This window comes from Ascaphus truei, chromosome 11 (genome assembly GCF_040206685.1).
Source record: "Ascaphus truei isolate aAscTru1 chromosome 11, aAscTru1.hap1, whole genome shotgun sequence".
In the NCBI taxonomy this organism is placed as follows: Eukaryota; Metazoa; Chordata; class Amphibia; order Anura; family Ascaphidae; genus Ascaphus; species Ascaphus truei.
The window spans coordinates 61437700-61458093 of NC_134493.1; the positions used below are offsets into that span (position 1 = coordinate 61437700).

Genomic DNA, 20394 nt, shown 5'->3' on the forward strand with positions numbered 1-20394 from the left:
CCTTCTGTCACTCCGCCCTCTTCTTGCTGCAGTTCCTGTCGAACCCTCTCTTCATTACGTCCTTCAATCCCTTGATATTTAAATAAATAAAAGACAGGGTTTGCCGTGGTGGGCAAACATACAAAAAACAAACTCTCTCCCATCCCTTCCTAACTCACTTACCCTCCTGCTCACCCACACTGCCAGAGAGGAGACAGGTCCAAGTGGTGTCCAACACACACAGTAGCCTAGGGTACAGAGCAACGCCAGCAACTTCCCATGGAAAAAAGTGAGATTTCTACCTCAAACTATAACACCAAACGGCTCAGGCAGCGCAGCATGCTGGGGGATTAACCCTTTCTGTCACCGTCAGGTTCTTTGGCTTTGCCAGGTGCTCTATAAAGTTATTATAATAACAGCGTCTCCTCATATCACCCGATCCTGCTGGGAGTATTAATGTCATTTATCACATTTGAATCTTTCCAAATGAAATGTTCTCATCATCAAAGTTATTTGGAAATGCAAATGAAAGTCACAGAGCTGCTACCTCCGGGTAACGTTATACTGGTGCTGTCTGAGGCCTTCAACTGGGCTTGGAAATGGGTAAAACCGGGTTTGGAAGTCGGAAAATTCTCAAAACAAGCACTTAAAATTATATCCAGTTTATATTATTGGAAATTCCCCCTTTACAAAACATATTATACACAATTAATCAAGAAACAACCAAAATAGTATTTCCTATGAGGAAAATGGCGGCCAGCATTGTGTACCCATTGTGAACGCACACACCCAGAAAGGGAGAAATCTCTGCACAGAACATAAAGTCTCCGGCTGTTTGGCTTCTCACTGTGTTAAATAATTACCCCCATATTATACTGCAGGTCCCTGTATCTCATGTCTGTTCATGTTGGGCGCAGCAGTCTAGGAGAGAGTCATATACATTTAGAAAGTACGCTGCCCCTCCCTTAGCCCTGTATATAACCTTTAGGTAACACTTAGGTGTCTAGATTGGGAAAGTGTCCCAGAAATAATCTGTTTTAATCTCTTTCGTTAGATTATTTTGGAGAATATTAATCTGAACAAAATCTTTCTGAAATGTAAATTATTTTTTGCTATTTTTTGCGTGGGAACTTTAGCATTTTAATAACAAACCCTTTTTTATGTTCTCTGAACCCTCCCGTCACTTTTCTGTGAAGCTGGAAACACGTTTTATTCTTACTGTAAATTCAGCAAAATAACTGATACGGCCCAAATAAAGGTTCGGTGCCAGAGATGTGATCTGAGAGATCCCAACCACAACATCTAGAAGAAACCCAGAATGGAGACACCAGGACATTTGCATGTGCTTTGCACACACGTTTATTTTATCCCGGCTCTGCCCCATGTGCCAGTCAGATACCGAGGCACCAGGTGTAACGCTCATACATAAGAGAGGAAGAGCAGTAACACACGCAGAAGAGCAATATGCAGCCTTGGGTTGATATATTGCTGATAACCATCAGTATAATTCCCTGCATAGCAGGCACCATCTTCAACTGGTGTATCATGGCTGTGAGCTACAGAAACTGGAGAAAAGATATCAGCCTGAATCAGTGTGATCTCATCCTACTTAGTATGGGTCTGTCTAATGTAGTCCTGCAGTGTATAATGAATACAGAGTTGTTCCTGCACATGCTCTGGTCTCACCTCCGGTTCTACAGAGAGATCTACTTAGCTATCATTTTTCTTGAGAAATTCATAATATTCTTAAGCTTCTGGCTCACTGCCTGGCTCTGTGTCTACTACTGCATCAAAATTTCCAACTTCATGCATCGTCTCTTCTTCCGAGTGAAGCTATGGGTTTCTTCTGTGTTGCAGAAGCTGCTGCTGATGTCAGCCGTGGGATCCTTTATTATAAGTGTCCCATCTCTGTGGATTTGCCGTCAAATAGATCCCCAGGAAAACAGCACTTACAGTCTCACAGCCAACTGCAGTGCGGTCAGTGAAACATCTGCTTTATTTATCTCTAACATAGTCATCGTGGCCATGCTAGGATGCTGTTTGCCCTTTCTGCTATCATTCATTGCTATTGGGCTCACACTGACGTCTCTCTGGGGACACATCTGGAGGATGAAGCAGAAGACATCAGACTTCAGCATTCCCCGGTTACAGGTTCATTCCAGAGCAGCCAGGAACATGATACTGCTTGTTGTCCTCTCCATGGTTGTCTGCATAACAGAGGTCTGCTTCCTCTCCTTTCCTGATGATCCGGAAAACATTTTGCTAACAATCTGTTGGTACGTTACCATGTCCTACCCCGCAGCACAAGCCTTCCTCCTAATCCAGGGGAACACCAAGTTAAGGAGAGTGTGTCAGGGGCTCCTACACTGCATTAACCCTTTGAGAGCCTCATGAGACTGATCATGGACTTTTTTAGCTCATGTTCTAGAGGAGATCGGGTTCCGCGCTCATGTGGAGAGCAGCGCATGACCTTTCGGTAAAGAAGTGTATCCTGTTTATTGCGACGCAAACATATTTTGGGACTGAACACATTTTATGTAGCTGCTTTTGCGAGTCCTCTGGAAGTGGGATCCAGTCTCTGACCCCACGGTTCTGGCTGGATTTATTACTGTACTTTAGTTAATACTTTGTGTTGCTGTCACATCCACATTAGTTTCTTCATCATGTAATGAGCCACTTACACTGCGGTGTCTGTAACACAATAAATATACAACTGCTAGTAATAAATGTGCTCCCTTGTTTGTGTTTATAGACAGGTAATTGTACAGAGGGAAGTTACCGATGTAACAGCAGAACCAGAGCAGGAGATAATGTCTCTCACTCATGGTAATTTATGTATGTATGTATATATCTTTATTTATATAGCGCCATTAATGTACATAGCGCTTCAAAGAAGTAATACATGTGACATAATAATCGAAATAACTAATAAAAGATCCTGGTAATTAGCGCTTCAGATGTAAAAGTAACATTAGGACCCGACGTCCCTTCCCTGAAGAACTTACGATCTAAGTGGTTCATAGGAAGAACGTACAGAGACAGTAGGAAGGTGTTTTGGTAAGAGTGTGTGCAAGGAGCCAAGGTTGATGTATGAAGTAACAGAGATTGAATCCCTGCGCTTCTCCCTTTGGGATTGCAATCAATGGGGAATATATATATATATGGTGTAAAAATCTATAAGATAAAGGAGACTTTTGGTTACATCCTTTGATCAAATAATGCCAAGCCTGTTAACCACGTCAAGGTAAGTCTCTATAGCAGGTCCCTACGCTAAATGCATACTAATGTTATGTGAAATAAACCCAGAAGGGGTTAATATATCCAAGCATATGCCTATGTAACCTAGTGCAGGTAAAAACTGGTAAATACCAGTGAGGATACTCACATGTCTGCAAGTAAAGTGTATGATGATGTATGAAGTGTATAGTATCACCCGTGGGAACCAATCGGGGTGCCCTCAGACATCCGCGGGTACAACCTGTGGACCCCCGCCGACCTGTGTTATTAATCCTGTATATAAAAAAATACATTATGGTTTTATGTGAGGGCAAAGGGGGTGGGTTGTTTATTGGTGCTTACTACATATTTTAATATAAAATGTATTACTAGTGTAGATGAGCAGGCGGTCTCCGAAGCAGAACACTGTTGATTTAAGGTCCGGGGACCCCCTGCTTCCCTAGATACAGGCCCCGTTATGGGGTGCCGGTATTTCCTATGCATTGAAATGTCCCGGTCACGTGATGCAAGACATTTACATGCATCGGAGATACCGGCACCCCAGAACAGGGCCTGTATGTCGGGAAGCAGGGGGTCCCTGGGCCTGAAACCAATGCGGTCCTACTCCGGAGACCCCCTGCTCACATACACTTGTCATAAAATTTAAATCTGTAGTAAGCACCAGTACACAACCCACCCCCTTTGCCCCCACATAAAACCATTATTATTGTTTTATACACAGAATTAATTCCACGGGCCGGCAGGGGTCCCCGGGTTTTCCCTCTGGTGTCCGTGGGCCCCACAGGGCACCCCGAGTGGTTCCCACAGTGTCTGTGGGCCCTCGGGTTGTCCACACGAGGCTCTCTGGGCCTCCTGGTGGTCCCAGCGGGTGTCTATGGGCCCCAAAGGGGTCCACTGGTGGTCCCAGCGGTTGTCTGGGGGTCCCAGGGTCATCCTCACGGGTGTCTCGGGTCCTCAGGTAGTCCCTATGGGTGTCTGGGGGCCCCACAGGGGTCCCCACAGTTGTTCAGGGGTCCTCAGGTGGTCCCCGTTGGTCCCCGCTAGCCTGCGGTACTATTCCTGTATTAAAAAAAAATAAACATGGCCTACATTTCAATAAATCCAACTCCCCCCCCTCCACCAGACACATATGTACAGTAATGTGCAAAATAACTATTATCCAGATATGGATAATAGATTATTTGTCCATTATTAAACACAACATTAGCCAGACAGCATGAATAAAGTAAATAAAAACTGTTCTACTTACCCCTGCCAACATTAAGGGCATCCTCGTCAGCATACTGCAGGGCCATGGCCTCCGTTGCCAGAAAGAATACATAAAAAATACAATGTAATGTCCCTGAACCCCTTAATCACCTTAGCGGTTAATAAGTGCTATAGTAATTAAGGGGTTAACCCACCCTCCCCGCTACCCACCCGGGAGGCCGAACCACCCACTCCGGACCCACTATACCCTCTGTGTACCCATTGATTGGCATAGTAGTACATCAACCCATATAATATGGGCATGATAAGCTACTATAGCAGTCAATTGTTACTCATACCAAAGCATGAATATCCAAAATAATTCACTTGTAACACCAGAGGAGAGCCAGACCCAGGAATGCCAAAGGAGAGCCAGACCCAGGCACACCAGAGGAGAGCCAGACCCAGGCACACCAGAGTAGAGCCAGACCCAGTCATGCCAGAGGAGAGCCAGACCCAGTCATGCCAGAGGAGAGCCAGACCCAGGCACACAGAGGAGAGCCAGACCCATGAACGCCAAAGGAGAGCCAGACCCAGGCACACCAGAGGAGAGCCAGACCCAGGAACGCCAAAGGAGAGCCAGACCCAGGCACACCAGAGGAGAGCCAGACCCAGGCACACCAGAGTAAAGCCAGACCCAGTCATGCCAGAGGAGAGCCAGACCCAGTCATGCCAGAGGAGAGCCAGACCCAGGCACACAGAGGAGAGCCAGACCCATGAACGCCAAAGGAGAGCCAGACCCAGGCACACCAGAGGAGAGCCAGACCCAGGAACGCCAAAGGAGAGCCAGACCCAGGCACACAAGAGGAGAGCCAGGCCCAGGCACGCCAGAGGAGAGCTAGACCCAGGCACGCCAGAGGAGAGCCAGGCCCAGGCACGCCAGAGGAGAGCTAGACCCAGGCACGCCAGAGGAGAGCCAGGCCCGGGCACGCCAGAGGAGTGGCAGACCCAGGCACACAGAGGAGAGCCAGACCCAGGCACACCAGAGGAGAGCCAGGCCCGGGCACACCAGAGGAGAGCCAGACCCAGACACACCAGAGGAGAGCCAGACCCAGGAACGCCAGAGGAGAGCCAGACCCAGACACACCAGAGGAGAGCCAGACCCAGGCACGCCAGAGGAGAGCCAGACCCAGTCACGCCAGAGGAGAGCCATACCCAGGCACACAGAGGAGAGCCAGACCCAGGCACACCAGAGGAGAGCCAGACCCAGTCACGCCAGAGGAGAGCCAGACCCAGTCACACAGAGGAGAGCCAGACCCAGGCACACAGAGGAGAGCCAGACCCAGGCACACAGAGGAGAGCAAGACCCAGGCACACAGAGGAGAGCCAGACCCAGGCACACCAGAGGAGAGCCAGACCCAGGAACACCAGAGAAGAGCCAGACCCAGGCACGCCAGAGGAGAGCCAGACCCAGGCACACAGAGGAGAGCCAGACCCAGGCACACCAGAGGAGAGCCAGACCCAGGCACGCCAGAGGAGAGCCAGACCCAGGCACGCCAGAGGAGAGCCAGGCCCAGGCACACAGAGGAGAGCCAGACCCAGGCACACAGAGGAGAGCCAGACCCAGGCACACAGAGGAGAGCCAGACCCAGGCACGCCAGAGGAGAGCCAGACCCAGGCACACAGAGGAGAGCCAGACCCAGGCACACAGAGGAGAGCCAGACCAGGCACACCAGAGGAGAGCCAGGCCCAGGCACACAGAGGAGAGCCAGACCCAGGCACGCCAGAGGAGAGCCAGACCCAGGCACACATAGGAGAGCAAGACCCAGGCACACAGAGGAGAGCCAGATCCAGGCACACCAGAGGAGAGCAAGACCCAGGCACACAGAGGAGAGCCAGATCCAGGCACGCCAGAGGAGAGCCAGGCCCAGGAACGCCAGAGGAGAGCCAGACCCAGGCACACAGAGGAGAGCCAGACCCAGGCACGCCAGAGGAGAGCCAGACCCAGGCACACCAGAGGAGAGCCAGGCCAAGGCACACAGAGGAGAGCCAGACCCAGGCACACCAGAGGAGAGCTAGGCCCAAGCACGCCAGAGGAAAGCCAGGCCCAGGCACACAGAGGAGAGCCAGACCCAGGCACACAGAGGAGAGCCAGACCCAGGCACACAGAGGAGAGCCAGACCCAGGCACACAGAGGAGAGCCAGACCCAGGCATGCCAGAGGAGAGCCAGACCCAGGCACACAGAGGAGAGCCAGACCCAGGCACACAGAGGAGAGCCAGACCCAGGTACGCCAGAGGAGAGCCAGACCCAGGCACACCAGAGGAGAGCCAGGCCCAGGCACGCCAGAGGAGAGCCAGACCCAGGCACACAGAGGAGAGCCAAACGCAGGCACACAGAGGAGATCCAGGCCCAGGCACACAGAGGAGAGCCAGGCCCAAGCACGCCAGAGGAGAGCCAGGCCCGGGCACACCAAAGGAGAGCCAGACCCAGGAACGCCAAAGGAGAGCCAGACGCAGGCACGCCAGAGGAGAGCCAGACCCAGGCATATAGAGGAGAGCCAGACCCAGGCACACAGAGGAGAGCCAGGCCCAAGCACGCCAGAGGAGAGCCAGACCCAGGCACACCAGAGGAGAGCTAGGCCCAAGCACGTCAGAGGAGAGCCAGACCCAGGCACACAGAGGAGAGCCAGGCCCAGGCACACAGAGGAGAGCCAGGCCCAGGAACGCCAGAGGAGAGCCAGACCCAGGCACGCCAGAGGAGAGCCAGACCCAGGCACACCAGAGGAGAGCCAGACCCAGGCACACAGAGGAGAGCCAGATCCAGGCACACAGAGGAGAGCCAGGCCCAAGCACGCCAGAGGAGAGCCAGACCCAGGCACACCAGAGGAGAGCTAGGCCCAAGCACGCCAGAGGAGAGCCAGACCCAGGCACACCAGAGGAGAGCCAGACCCAGGAACACAGAACAGAGCCAGGCCCAGGCATGCCAGAGGAGAGCCAGACCCAGGCACACAGAGGAGAGCCAGGCCCAGGCACACCAGAGGAGAGACAGGCCCGGGCACACCAGAGGAGAGCCAGACCCAGGCACACCAGAGGAGAGCTAGGCCCTGGCCCACCAGAGGAGAGCTAGGCCCAGGCACGCCAGAGGAGAGCCAGACCCAGGCACACCAGAGGAGAGCCAGACCCAGGCACACAGAGGAGAGCCAGACCCAGGCACACCAGACGAGAGCCAGGCCCAGGCACACCAGAGGAGAGCCAGACCCAGGCACACCAGAGGAGAGCCAGACCCAGGAACGCCAGAGGAGAGCCAGACCCAGGCACACCAGGGGAGAGCCAGACCCAGGCACACAGAGGAGAGCCAGACCCAGGCACACCAGAGGAGAGCCAGGCCCGGGCACACCAGAGGAGAGCCAGGCCCAGGCACGCCAGAGGAGAGCCAGACCCAGGCACACCAGAGGAGAGCCAGACCCAGGCACACCAGATGAGAGCCAGACCCAGGCACGCCAGAGAAGAGCCAGGCCCAGGCATGCCAGAGGAGAGCCAGACCCAGGCACGCCAGAGGAGAGCTAGGCCCAGGCACGCCAGAGGAGAGCTAGGCCCAGGCACGCCAGAGGAGAGTCAGACCCAGGAACACCAGAGGAGAGCTAGGCCCAGGCACGCCAGAGGAGAGCCAGACCCAGGCACACCAGAGGAGAGCCAGACCCAGGCACACAGAGGAGAGCCAGACCCAGGCACACCAGAGGAGAGCCAGACCCAGGCACACCAGAGGAGAGCCAGACCCAGGCACACAAGAGGAGAGCCAGACCCAGGCACACAGAGGAGAGTGAAAAAACAAGATTCTGCGCTCATATATAGTGGTAAGATAATTGGTGATGTGACTCTTAAAAAGTGAATGTGAATACAACCTTATAAAGATGAGGTTTTGTGCAGCTGTTCTGGTGGAAGGCTCAGTACTCCAAGCTAGTAGAAAAAAGAAGAAAAAGAACAGCACAAAAAAAACCTCATAGTGTAGTATATTTAAAAAAGCAATTTATAAGTAAAGGGTGAGTATTGCACGTACATCTAATTAGTATTTACACAGCATGACATGTTTGGGACATGTTACCCATCTGTACACAGCAAGTCACGATCGCGGTGCAGGACTTGGAGATCTTTCCTCTGATGGCAGGGGCACAGGGTCGTGGAGGCCAGCTCGTTGTTGGAATTCCCTCTCAGTCCCTAGCGGTATCACCGCCGTCGCCGTCCGTTCAGAGGAGTTCCTCTACTTCCGGATTAGTCCACGTTAGCGTCTGACGTCATCAGACGGCGTCTCCTGGTATCGAAGTCGCGTCGCGCTGGGTAACACCAAACCAGCAGCAAGTCCCAAACTCAGCGGTGTAAAGGGGAAATACAACAGTGGGTATAGAGAATAATGGAACGCGCCCTCTCCTACGCGTTTCGTTCCCTGAAGAAGTTTTTCGAAACGAAACGCGTTTCTCTATACCCACGAAACGCGTTGGATAGATTATTTGCTTTTAATTAGTCCAATTGGTGATTTTATACCCAAAACTTGTATTTTTGTGGCATATTTCGATCGTGTGGTGTTTACCTTTAAGCGCCGTAAAATCTTCACTTACGGCCATCCGCACTTTACGGCCGTCGTGAAACTCTATGGGACACATGGACTAACAGCTCCAAAGCTAACCGGAGGCTGGAACCTCTCTGATTCCTACCAGCGTTTATACTGGTAACCAGCTGGACGGAGAGGTGATCGGGAGAGCTTACTGACAAGTAAGACTCAAACTGTACCAACACAGCCCCAAGCAGAAGCTGCGTCCTGAAGTGTCCTGAAGTGCCCAGATGGTCCGTTCAGCAAGTGGAGGAAAAGTTCCTGGCAGTGAGATGGATGTCCCTCGATGCAGTACTTACCCTGTGATGCCTGGTAACACATGTCTATGTACATGAAATGCTGTCTTATTACTAATCTGATGTACGCAGATATATTACCCTATAAACAAATAATCAATTGATTGTATTTACTTCACTATGTGCGTTTGCGCTTTTGTTTTTCTTGTTACACCAGAGGAGAGCCAGACCCAGGCACGCCAGAGGAGAGCAGGTAGTAGGCGAATTGCTGCTCCTCAATATTGGTGTTCTGAAAGTGGTTCATGGAAAAAGAGGCCAGTGTAAGGTAAAGCTGTAGTATAGAGCCTACAGCTGTCGCCCCCACCTGTAGCAAGAGCTTCCCCACAAGCAGCAAGAGCTGCCCCCCTCCAACAGCAAGAGTGTCCCCCTCCAGCAGCAAGAACTGCCCCCCCAGCAGCAAGGGCTGCCCCCCACAGAAAGAGCTGCCCCCCCCCCCAGGAGCAAGAGCTGCAGAATCAGCCATAGGGAATATCGATTCTTGATGGTGATCTTGTTAAGACCTCTATAATCGATACACAATTGTAGAGATCCATCCTTTTTTTTACAAAGAATAAGCCTGCTATGGTGTGAGAAGAAGATTTACGAATGAACCCCTTTAGTAGGGTCTCATGAATATACTCCATCATGGCTTTGGTCTCCGGGAGGGAGAGCAGGTAGGAGTATCCCCTTGAGGGCACTGAGCTGGGCTGCAGGTCGATAGGGCAATCAAATGAGTGATGGGGTGGTAGTACCTCCGATTGTATTTATCAAAGATGTTGTGGAATTCTGTGTAACCCTCAGGTATGCTTATCTTCTCTTCTTCAGGAACGGAAACCCTGCATATTCTCTTGACGGGCACGGCGCAGTTCCTGAAGCATAGAGGACTCCACAGGAAAGGTTCCACGTCAGTCCAGTCTATAGTGTAGTTGGAGCCATGGCAGGCCAAGGATCACGTCAACTGATGGGGTGTGGATGGCATCCAGCTGGATCTTTTCCATATGGTCCTCTCCTGTGCGTAATTGAAAGGGATGGTCTGTAAAGAGATGAATGTTGGTTGTAGCGGGCGGCCATCAATAGCCTCCAACCCGACAGGGCATACCTTACGAACGAGTTTGATATTGTTCATCTCAGCGAACCCCAGATCGATGAAATTGCCTCCTGACCTGGAATCCAGAAAGACTAGGGTGGTGGTGTGAAGATTCTGTCTGTTTGCTGTAATGGGGACTAAGATCCTGGTTGGCAATATTCTTCTTTTGGTAGGGGAGGTAAAAAGTGTTCCCAGTGTGATTCCCTGGGCCTACAAAGAGACTATGAAATCTTGGAGTGGCTTGCTGGTGACGGGGTCTTTCGGATCTCCTGTCCTGTAATCGTTGGTCAACGCGGATGCATAGGGCGATGAGTTCTTCAAGATCGGTAGGATGTTCTAGTGAGGCGAGCTCGTAGTTTAGAGAGACCTTGCCAGAAAGCGGCCGTCAATGCCTCGTCGTTACATCCGGTCTCAGCAGGTATGGTGCGCAACTCAAGGGCATATCTAGTAGCCGGTGGTTTCCCTGGGAAATGGGAAAAAGAGAAGAAGCAGTTGGTACCTTGCAAACACTCTGCGGAATTCACGGATAAATTGTGCGATATCGTGAGTGAGATCCGATCTCCGTTCCCAGATGGGTAAGGCCCAGGCCAGGACATCATTGGTAAGCAGTAAAATTATGTATGTCACGAGAGACCAGGACTAATACCAGGGATCAATATCGCCAGGCAGAACACGGGAGACCAGGATTAATACCCGGGATCAATATTGCCAGACAGAACACGGAAGACCAGGACTAATACCCGGGATCAATATCGGCAGACAGACACGGGAGACCAGGACTAATACCAGGGATCAATATCGCCAGACAGAACACGGGAGACCAGGACTAATACCCGGGATCAATATCGCCAGACAGACACGGGAGACCAGGACTAATACTAGGGATCAATATCGCCAGACAGACACGGGAGACCAGGACTAATACCCGGGATGACTATCGCCAGACAGACACGGGAGACCAGGACTAATACCCGGGATCAATATCGCCAGGCAGAACACGGGAGACCAGGACTAGTATCAGGGCGATATCGCCAGACAGAACACGGGAGACCAGGACTTATACCAGGGATCAATATCGTCAGACAGAACACGGGAGACCAGGATTAATACCCAGGATCAATATCGCCAGACAGACACGGGAGACCAGGACTAATTCCCGGGATCAATATCGCCAGACAGACACGGGAGACCAGCACTAATACCAGGGATCAATATCGCCAGACAGACACGGGAGACCAGGACTTATACCAGGGATCAATATCGTCAGACAGAACACGGGAGACCAGGATTAATACCCAGGATCAATATCGCCAGACAGACACGGGAGACCAGGACTAATACCCGGGATCAATATCGCCAGACAGACACGGGAGACCAGGACTAATACCCGGGATCAATATCGCCAGACAGACACGGGAGACCAGGACTAATACAAGGGATCAATATCGCCAGACAGAACACGGGAGACCAGGACTAATACCAGGGATCACTATCGCCAGACAGACACGGGAGACCAGGACTAATACCAGGGATCAATATCGCCAGACAGACACGGGAGACCAGGACTAATACCCGGGATCAATATCGCCAGACAGACACGGGAGACCAGGACTAATACCCGGGATCAATATCGCCAGACAGACACGGGAGACCAGCACTAATACCAGGGATCAATATCGCCAGACAGACACGGGAGACCAGGACTAATACCAGGGATCAATATCGTCAGACAGAACACGGGAGACCAGGATTAATACCCAGGATCAATATCGCCAGACAGACACGGGAGACCAGGACTAATACCCGGGATCAATATCGCCAGACAGACACGGGAGACCAGGACTAATACCCGGGATCAATATCGCCAGACAGACACAGGAGACCAGGACTAATACCAGGGATCAATATCGCCAGACAGAACACGGGAGACCAGGACTAATACCAGGGATCAATATCGCCAGACAGAACACGAGAGTTTATAAAATTAATTTATTGGAAAAACATATCCACAACTATACAAAAGACACAAACATCACACATACCCAACTGGGGACACTGGGGGGTACCCTGCCTAACGAGTCACAGGGGCCTATACCCAACTGGGGAAACTGGGGGGTACCCTGCCTAACTAGTCACAGGGACCTATACCAAACTGGGGAAACTGGGGGGTACCCTGCCTAACTAGTCGCAGGGACCTATACCCAACTGGGGACACTGGGGGATACTCTGCCTAACTAGTCACAGGGACCTATACCCAACTGGGGACACTGGGGGATACCCTGCCTAACTAGTCGCAGGGACCTATACCCAACTGGGGAAACTGGGGGGTACCCTGCCTAACTAGTCACAGGGACCTATACCCAACTGGGGAAACTGGGGAATACCCTGCCTAACTAGTCGCAGGGACCTATACCCAACTGGGGACACTGGGGGATACCCTGCCTAACTAGTCGCAGGGACCTATACCCAACTGGGGACACTGGGGATACCCTGCCTAACTAGTCACAGGGACCTATACCCAACTGGGGGCACTGGGGGATACCCTGCCTAACTAGTCGCAGGGACCTATACCCAACTGGGGAAACTGGGGGGTACCCTGCCTAACTAGTCACAGGGACCTATACCCAACTGGGGAAACTGGGGAATACCCTACCTAACTAGTCGCAGGGACCTATACCCAACTGGGGACACTGGGGGATACCCTGCCTAACTAGTCGCAGGGACCTATACCCAACTGGGGACACTGGGGATACCCTGCCTAACTAGTCACAGGGACCTATACCCAACTGGGGGCACTGGGGGATACCCTGCCTAACTAGTCACAGGGGCCTATACCCAACTGGGGACACTCGTGGATACCCTGCCTAACTAGTAACAGGGGCCTATACCCAACTGGGGACACTGGGGGATACCCTGCATAACTAGTCACAGGGACCTATACCCAACTGGGGACACTGGGGGGGTACCCTGCCTAACTAGTCGCAGGGTCCCATACCCAACTGGGGACACTGGGGGGTACCCTGCCTAACTAGTCACAGGGAAATATACACAAATGGGGACACTGGGGGGTACCCTGCCTAACTAGTTACAGGGGCCTATACCCAACTGGGGACACTGTGGGATACCCTGCCTAACTAGTCACAGGGGCCTATACCCAACTGGGGACACTGGGGGATACCCTGCCTAACTAGTCACAGTGACCTATACCCAACTGGGGACACTGGGGGATACCCTGCCTAACTAGTCACAGGGACCTATACCCAACTGGGGACACTGGGGGATACCCTGCCTAACTAGTTGCAGGGACCTACAGGATTTCCCCTGTTCTCTTTCTTTGCCCCGTGCCTACAGGACTGGTTTTCAGACCTGAGATCAGGACTGGATTGGGCACTGCAATTTCTTCCTGTCACAGCAACACCTCTGTAACTCTCTGCAGGCTCTGTCTGCTAGGGGTCTCCCTCCCTGTCTACTAGGGGTCTCCCTCCCTGTCTGCTAGGGTTCTCCCTCCCTGTCTGCTAGGGGTCTCCCTCCCTGTCTGCTAGGGGTCTCCCTCCCTGCCTGCTAGGGGTCTCCCTCTCTGTCTGCTAGGGGTCTCCCTCCCTGTCTGCTAGGGGTCTCCCTCCCTGTCTGCTAGGGGTCTCCCTCCCTGTCAGCTAGGGGTCTCCCTCCCTGTCTACTAGGGGTCTCCCTCCCTGTCTGCTAGGGTTCTCCCTCCCTGTCTGCTAGGGGTCTCCCTCCCTGCCTGCTTGGGGTCTCCCTCCCTGTCTGCTAGGGGTCTCCCTCACTGTCTGCTAGGGGTCTCCCTCCCTGTCTGCTAGGGGTCTCCTTCCCTGTCAGCTAGGGGTCTCCCTCCCTGTCTACTAGGGGTCTCCCTCCCCGTCTGCTAGGGTTCTCCCTCCCTGTCTGCTAGGGGTTTCCCTCCCTGCCTGCTAGGGGTCTCCCTCCCTGTCTGCCAGGGGTCTCCCTCCCTGTCTGCTAGGGGTCTCCTCCCTGTCTGCTAGGGGTCTCTCCCTCATTGTCTGCTAGGGGTCTCCCTCCCTGTCTGCTAGGGGTCTCTCACCCTGTCTGCTAGGGGTCTCCCTCCCTGTCTGCTAGGGGTCTCCCTCCCTGTCTGCTAGGGGTCTCCCTCCCTGTCTGCTAGGGGTCTCCCTCCCTGTCTGCTAGGGGTCTTCCTCCCTGTCTGATAGGGGACTCCCTCTCTGTCTGCTAGGGGTCTCCCCGTCTGCTGGGGGTCACCCTCCCTGTCTGCTAGGGGTCTCCCTCCCTGTCTGCTAGGGGTCTCCCTCCCTATCTGCTAGGGGTCTCCTTCCCTGTCTGCTAGGGGTCTCCCTCCCCACCTTTTTATACACTTAAACCATAATATTGAAACACTCAGGGCCAGGAGCTGCCTACATGCCCGGCCCTGATTAGTGGATAGGAAGGTGCTGCCTACATGCCCAGGCCCTGATTAGTGGGTAGGAAGGTGCTGCCTACATGCCCAGGCCCTGATTGGTGGGTAGGAAGGTGCTGCCTACATGCCCAGGCCCTGATTAGTGGGTAGGAAGGTGCTGCTCTAATGCCCAGGCCCTGATTGGTGGGTAGGAAGGAGCTGCCTACATGCCCGGCCCTGATTGGTGGGTAGGAAGGTGCTGCCTACATGCCCAGGCCCTGATTGGTGGTTAGGAAGGTGCTGTCTACATGCCCAGGCCCTGATTGATGGGTAGGAAGGTGCTGCCTACATGCCCAGGCCCTGATTGGTGGGTAGGAAGGTGCTGCCTACATGCCCAGGCCCTGATTGGTGGGTAGGAAGGTGCTGCCTACATGCCCAGGCCCTGATTGGTGGGTAGGACTGCAACATAACAAGGAAACAGACCAAGTTGCAACAATTCTCCTGCAAACATATTAACCCCGGATTCCTGGGGTGCCTGAACACATATATATATATATACATAACATATAATACAATACCAATGTATTACTGACAGGTAGGGGTAATGGCAGACTTAACCTTTATTAACAGCAGCCATATTTCCCCACCGTCACAAAGTACGCCACCTTGGATCTTTGAGAAATGAATCGAGAAGGCATTAACTCAAATTGGATGAAACATTGGTTCCAAAAGACCCGGCACCCATGCGGTTCGCCACTATAACGATTGGGGGTAGGAAGTCGGGTTCTGAGGTCGTGGTCATGGACACCGAAGTAAGGACAGGGGCAGAAGCCCCCGAAGGGACAAGACTAGGTGGAGGGGCTTGTGCCCAGTCTGTGAGAGATAGGAGGTTTTGTTGCAGCAACGCCATGCGTCGGTGGTTTAGTTCCAAATATTTTTCAATATTGGACAATATGCTGGCGTGCGTGTTCAGGACTCGCCCCACCTCAGCAGGGTCCATGTTTGTGGGGCTGAGAATACTGTAATGGAGTGCTCACCACAAACAGAAGAAAAAAGAAGCTGTAGTATGGTGCTCAAACACAGATGAATGGCTTAAGCAAGCCTGAGTGAAATGATTCCATCACTGTATAAATCCTTGGAGTATCACTTGAATTAAACAGAGCAATGATCATGTCAACACCTAAATCCACCGTTAACCGAATAGCTGGATGGAGTTCCACTAGGATTAGTGATAACTCCCACTGGCTAGTGTCCAGACATATGTGCATCGATGTGGACAAATGAAAAGGTGTGTAAGAGTAGAATTACTCACATCCGTAGGGTCTTCTGTGTGATGTTCCTCAACAGGTGTGTGCCTCCGTTTTTCCACAGAATCCAAGCAAACAGGTAAGGAAAGTTGGAGCACTTCTGTAGACAGTGAAAAAGAAAACTGCGAGAGTGTGTGTCCCATAAAAATAAAAAAGTTTTAATGAATCAAAACATCAAGTACAAAAACGAGACCATGGGCCCCCCACCAACGCGTTTCGAGCGATACGCACTTTATCAAGGTGCATAATGATCTTACCTTACCAGGTATCTGATATGTGAGAAAATGTGAAAAAATATAGTGCGCTACTACAATCAATAAAAGTGAGGTGATATAGTGATATACAAAAAGAGGTGACCTTTAAACACGTAGAGTATATGGAACGTCTGCAGCTGTGGCACCAGGGATGGCTCAAATACCCCCTAATAGCAAACAGAAATACAAAAAAACACAGCGCACAACGCTCATAGTGCATTAGAAATTATTAATAATTATATTAGTAACCACAAAATAAAGGTGAGTATTAAGCGTACATTTAGATAGAAAAAACAATCATTTCAGGGTTAATGTTACCCAAGCACCAACGGACGCCAATAGAGATGTCGTGGCTCTCTCCTTCTCCATCCCTCAGCCTCGGGGTAGGGCCTGGGTGGTCTTCCGATCGGTTAGCTGTTAGTACAGCCCTCAGCCTCAAGGTAGTACTTAGGAGGTCTCCAGTTCAGCTGAACAGCAGTACAGCCAATTCGCCGTGCCAAGCAATAATGTCTCTCACTGTTCCAGTGACGTCACACGATCACGACTGAGTGTCGCAAGTCAGCAGAAGCACCGGGCTGGTTGTCACGGGGTGGTTGGTAGTGAGGGTTCACAAGTAGTCTTTAGTCCAACGCGTTTCGAGACCACAGGGGTCTCTTCATCAAGAACCCGGAAGCGCCGAATCCAGACGCCCCACAGCGTGTGCTCCGCTGCTACAGAGACTGGAACAGTGAGAGACATCATTGCTTGGCACGGCGAATTGGCTGTACTGCTGTTCAGCTGAACTGGAGACCTCCTAAGTGCTACCTTGAGGCTGAGGGCTGTAGTAACAACTAACCGATCGGAAGACCACCCAGGCCCTACCCCGAGGCTGAGGGATGGAGAAGGAGAGAGCCACGACATCTCTATTGGCGTCCGTTGGTGCTTGGGTAACATTAACCCTGAAATTATTGTTTTTTCTATCTAAATGTACGCTTAATACTCACCTTTATTTTGTAGGTATCTGATATACCTGCATTTTCCCACTTTCAGACACCCTCCGTTCTCTGCCAGAGCACGTCACGACTGACGCATCATGCGCGACACGGAGTGGTGACGTCAGCGCGTCAATGCATGTAATCAAACAAAAAAACTTTATTGACAAAAAAGAAAAAAACATGTGAAAACTACACGAACCCCCCCTTCCCTCTCTCTCTCCCCCACTTCCCTCTCTCTCTCCCCCCTTCCCTCTCTCTCTCCCCCTTCCCCCTCTCTCTCCCCCTTCCCCCTCTCTCTCCCCCTTCCCCCCTCTCTCTCTCCACCCTCCCTCTCTCCCCCTTCCCCCTCCCTCTTCCCCCCCCTTCCTCCCCCACCCTGCCAAGATTTTGGTCCATCTCTCCCATCTCTCTCCCCTCTCCCACCTTTCCCATGTCTCTCCTCTCTCCCATCTTTCCCATCTCTTTCCTCTCTATCCTCTCGCTCCTCTCTCCCCTCTATCCCTTCTCTCTCCAAAATCGCTATCCTTCTCTGTCTCCTCATGTGCAGCTCAAACCATCCCTCAATCTAAAAATCCGCCATCTCAACCACAAAGTAAGTATGAAATTGGCCTGGTTTAAGTAGGTATGTAATGAAGCCACCTGATTTCAAATATTGACAGCTGTGAAGAAAAAGAACAAATAAAACAATATTCTCCATGTGTTTAGAACAAATTAATATAAGTTGTATAGGATGACATCATCGTTATTACCTGATATTTATTGAAGATTTAACCAACCTATTCATAAACCTTGGTTAGACAATGTTAATCCGATGATTGTAATTGCGGGATTTGTTGCATCCCCAACAGTGTAACATTTACGTTCCAATTTGCGGATAGTGATAAATGTTATGCAATCTTGGAAGTAGTTTGACCTTAAATTGTCCCCTAAAAAATATCAAACCAACAATGTCCCAAAACTTTGGAGTTACAAAGAGTGAAGGATTGATTGAAAGTGCAAGCCAGTCATTTTATTGACCTTAGGGATGCTGAAATTGGTGATCAATGACCGAAGAAAGAATCGATTTAATAGGTTACCCATTATTTGTCAATGTAATAATCTATGTCACCATAGAGGCCATATGTCACCATGATTAGCTTTATAGGATTTAGTGTATATAAATGTTTACCCAATAAAACACACCAAATGTAAAATGACATAAAATGGTAATATGTATTTTGGGATAGTAATGCTTGTGTGTGTGGGATAGTAATGCTTGTGTGTGGGATAGTAATGCTTGTGTGTCTGGGATAGTAGTGCTTGTGTGTGTGGGATAGTAGTGCTTGTGTGTGTGGGATAGTAATGCTTCTGTGTGTGGGTTTGTAGTGCTGGTGTATGTGGGATAGTAATGCTTGTGTGTGTGGGATAGTAGAGCTTGTGTGTGTGGGATAGTAATGCTTGTGTGTGGGATAGTAGTGCTTGTGTGTGTGGGATAGTAGTGCTTGAGTGTCTGGGATAGTGGTGCTTGTGTGTGTGGGATAGTAATGCTTGTGTGTGTGGGATTGTAGTGCTTGTGTGTGTGGGATAGTAATGCTTGTGTGTGTGTGGGATAGTAGTGCTTAGTGCTGTGTGTGTGGGATTGTAGTGCTTGTGTGTGTGGGATAGTAATGCTTGTGTGTGGGGGATAGTAGTGCTTGTGTGTGGGATAGTAATGCTTGTGTGTGTGGGATAGTAATGCTTGTGTGTGTGGGATAGTAGTGCTTGTGTGTGTGGGATAGTAGTGCTTGTGTGTGGGATAGTAATGCTTGTGTGTGTGGGATAGTACTGCTTGTGTGTGTGGGATAGTAGTGCTTGAGTGTGGGATAGTAGTGCTTGTGTGTGTGGGATAGTAGTGCTTGTGTGTGTGGGATATTAGTGCTTGTGTGTGTGGGATAGTAATGCTTGTGTGTGTGGGATAGTAATGCTTGTGTGTGTGGGATAGTAGTGCTTGTGTGTGTGGGATAGTAGTGCTTGTGTGTGGGATAGTAATGCTTGTGTGTGTGGGATAGTAGTGCTTGTGTGTGTGGGATAGTAGTGCTTGAGTGTGGGATAGTAGTGCTTGTGTGTGTGGGATAGTAGTGCTTGTGTGTGTGGGATATTAGTGCTTGTGTGTGTGGGATAGTAATGCTTGTGTGTGTGGGATAGTAATGCTTGTGTGTGTGGGATAGTAGTGCTTGTGTGTGGGATAGTAGTGCTTGTGTTTGTGGGATAGTAGTGCTTGTGTGTGTGGGATAGTGGTGCTTGTGTGTGTGGGATAGTAATGCTTGTGTGTGTGGGATTGTAGTGCTTGTGTGTGTGGGATAGTAATGCTTGTGTGTGTGTGGGATAGTAGTGCTTAGTGCTGTGTGTGTGGGATTGTAGTGCTTGTGTGTGTGGGATAGTAATGCTTGTGTGTGGGGGATAGTAGTGCTTGTGTGTGGGATAGTAATGCTTGTGTGTGTGGGATAGTAATGCTTGTGTGTGTGGGATAGTAATGCTTGTGTGTGTGGGATAGTAGTGCTTGTGTGTGTGGGATAGTAGTGCTTGTGTGTGGGATAGTAATGCTTGTGTGTGTGGGATAGTAGTGCTTGTGTGTGTGGGATAGTAGTGCTTGAGTGTGGGATAGTAGTGCTTGTGTGTGTGGGATAGTAGTGCTTGTGTGTGTGGGATATTAGTGCTTGTGTGTGTGGGATAGTAATGCTTGTGTGTGTGGGATAGTAATGCTTGTGTGTGTGGGATAGTAGTGCTTGTGTGTGTGGGATAGTAGTGCTTGTGTGTGGGATAGTAATGCTTGTGTGTGTGGGATAGTAGTGCTTGTGTGTGTGGGATAGTAGTGCTTGAGTGTGGGATAGTAGTGCTTGTGTGTGTGGGATAGTAGTGCTTGTGTGTGTGGGATAGTAATGCTTGTGTGTGTGGGATAGTAATGCTTGTGTGTGTGGGATAGTAGTGCTTGTGTGTGGGATAGTAGTGCTTGTGTTTGTGGGATAGTAGTGCTTGTGTGTGTGGGATAGTAGTGCTTGTGTGTGGGATAGTAATGCTTGTGTGTGTGGGATAGTAATGCTTGTGTGTGTGGGATAGTAATACTTGTGTGTGTGGGATAGTAGTGCTTGTGTGTGTGGG

General features: G+C 51.0%; 1 protein-coding gene across 1 annotated transcript; it reads left to right on the forward strand.

The window, feature by feature from the left end:
- The first annotated feature begins 1524 nt into the window (after positions 1-1524).
- On the forward strand, positions 1525-2373 carry LOC142462927 (taste receptor type 2 member 9-like). The gene has a single exon (XM_075565143.1). It carries the CDS (start codon positions 1525-1527, stop codon positions 2371-2373), a length of 849 nt encoding a protein of 282 aa, XP_075421258.1.
- Positions 2374-20394: the final 18021 nt, after the last annotated feature.

What these genes read in the sequence shown, in the direction of transcription:
- LOC142462927 (XM_075565143.1), top strand. Translation starts at nt 1,525, where the DNA reads ATGGCTGTGAGCTACAGAAACTGGAGAAAAGATATCAGCCTGAATCAG.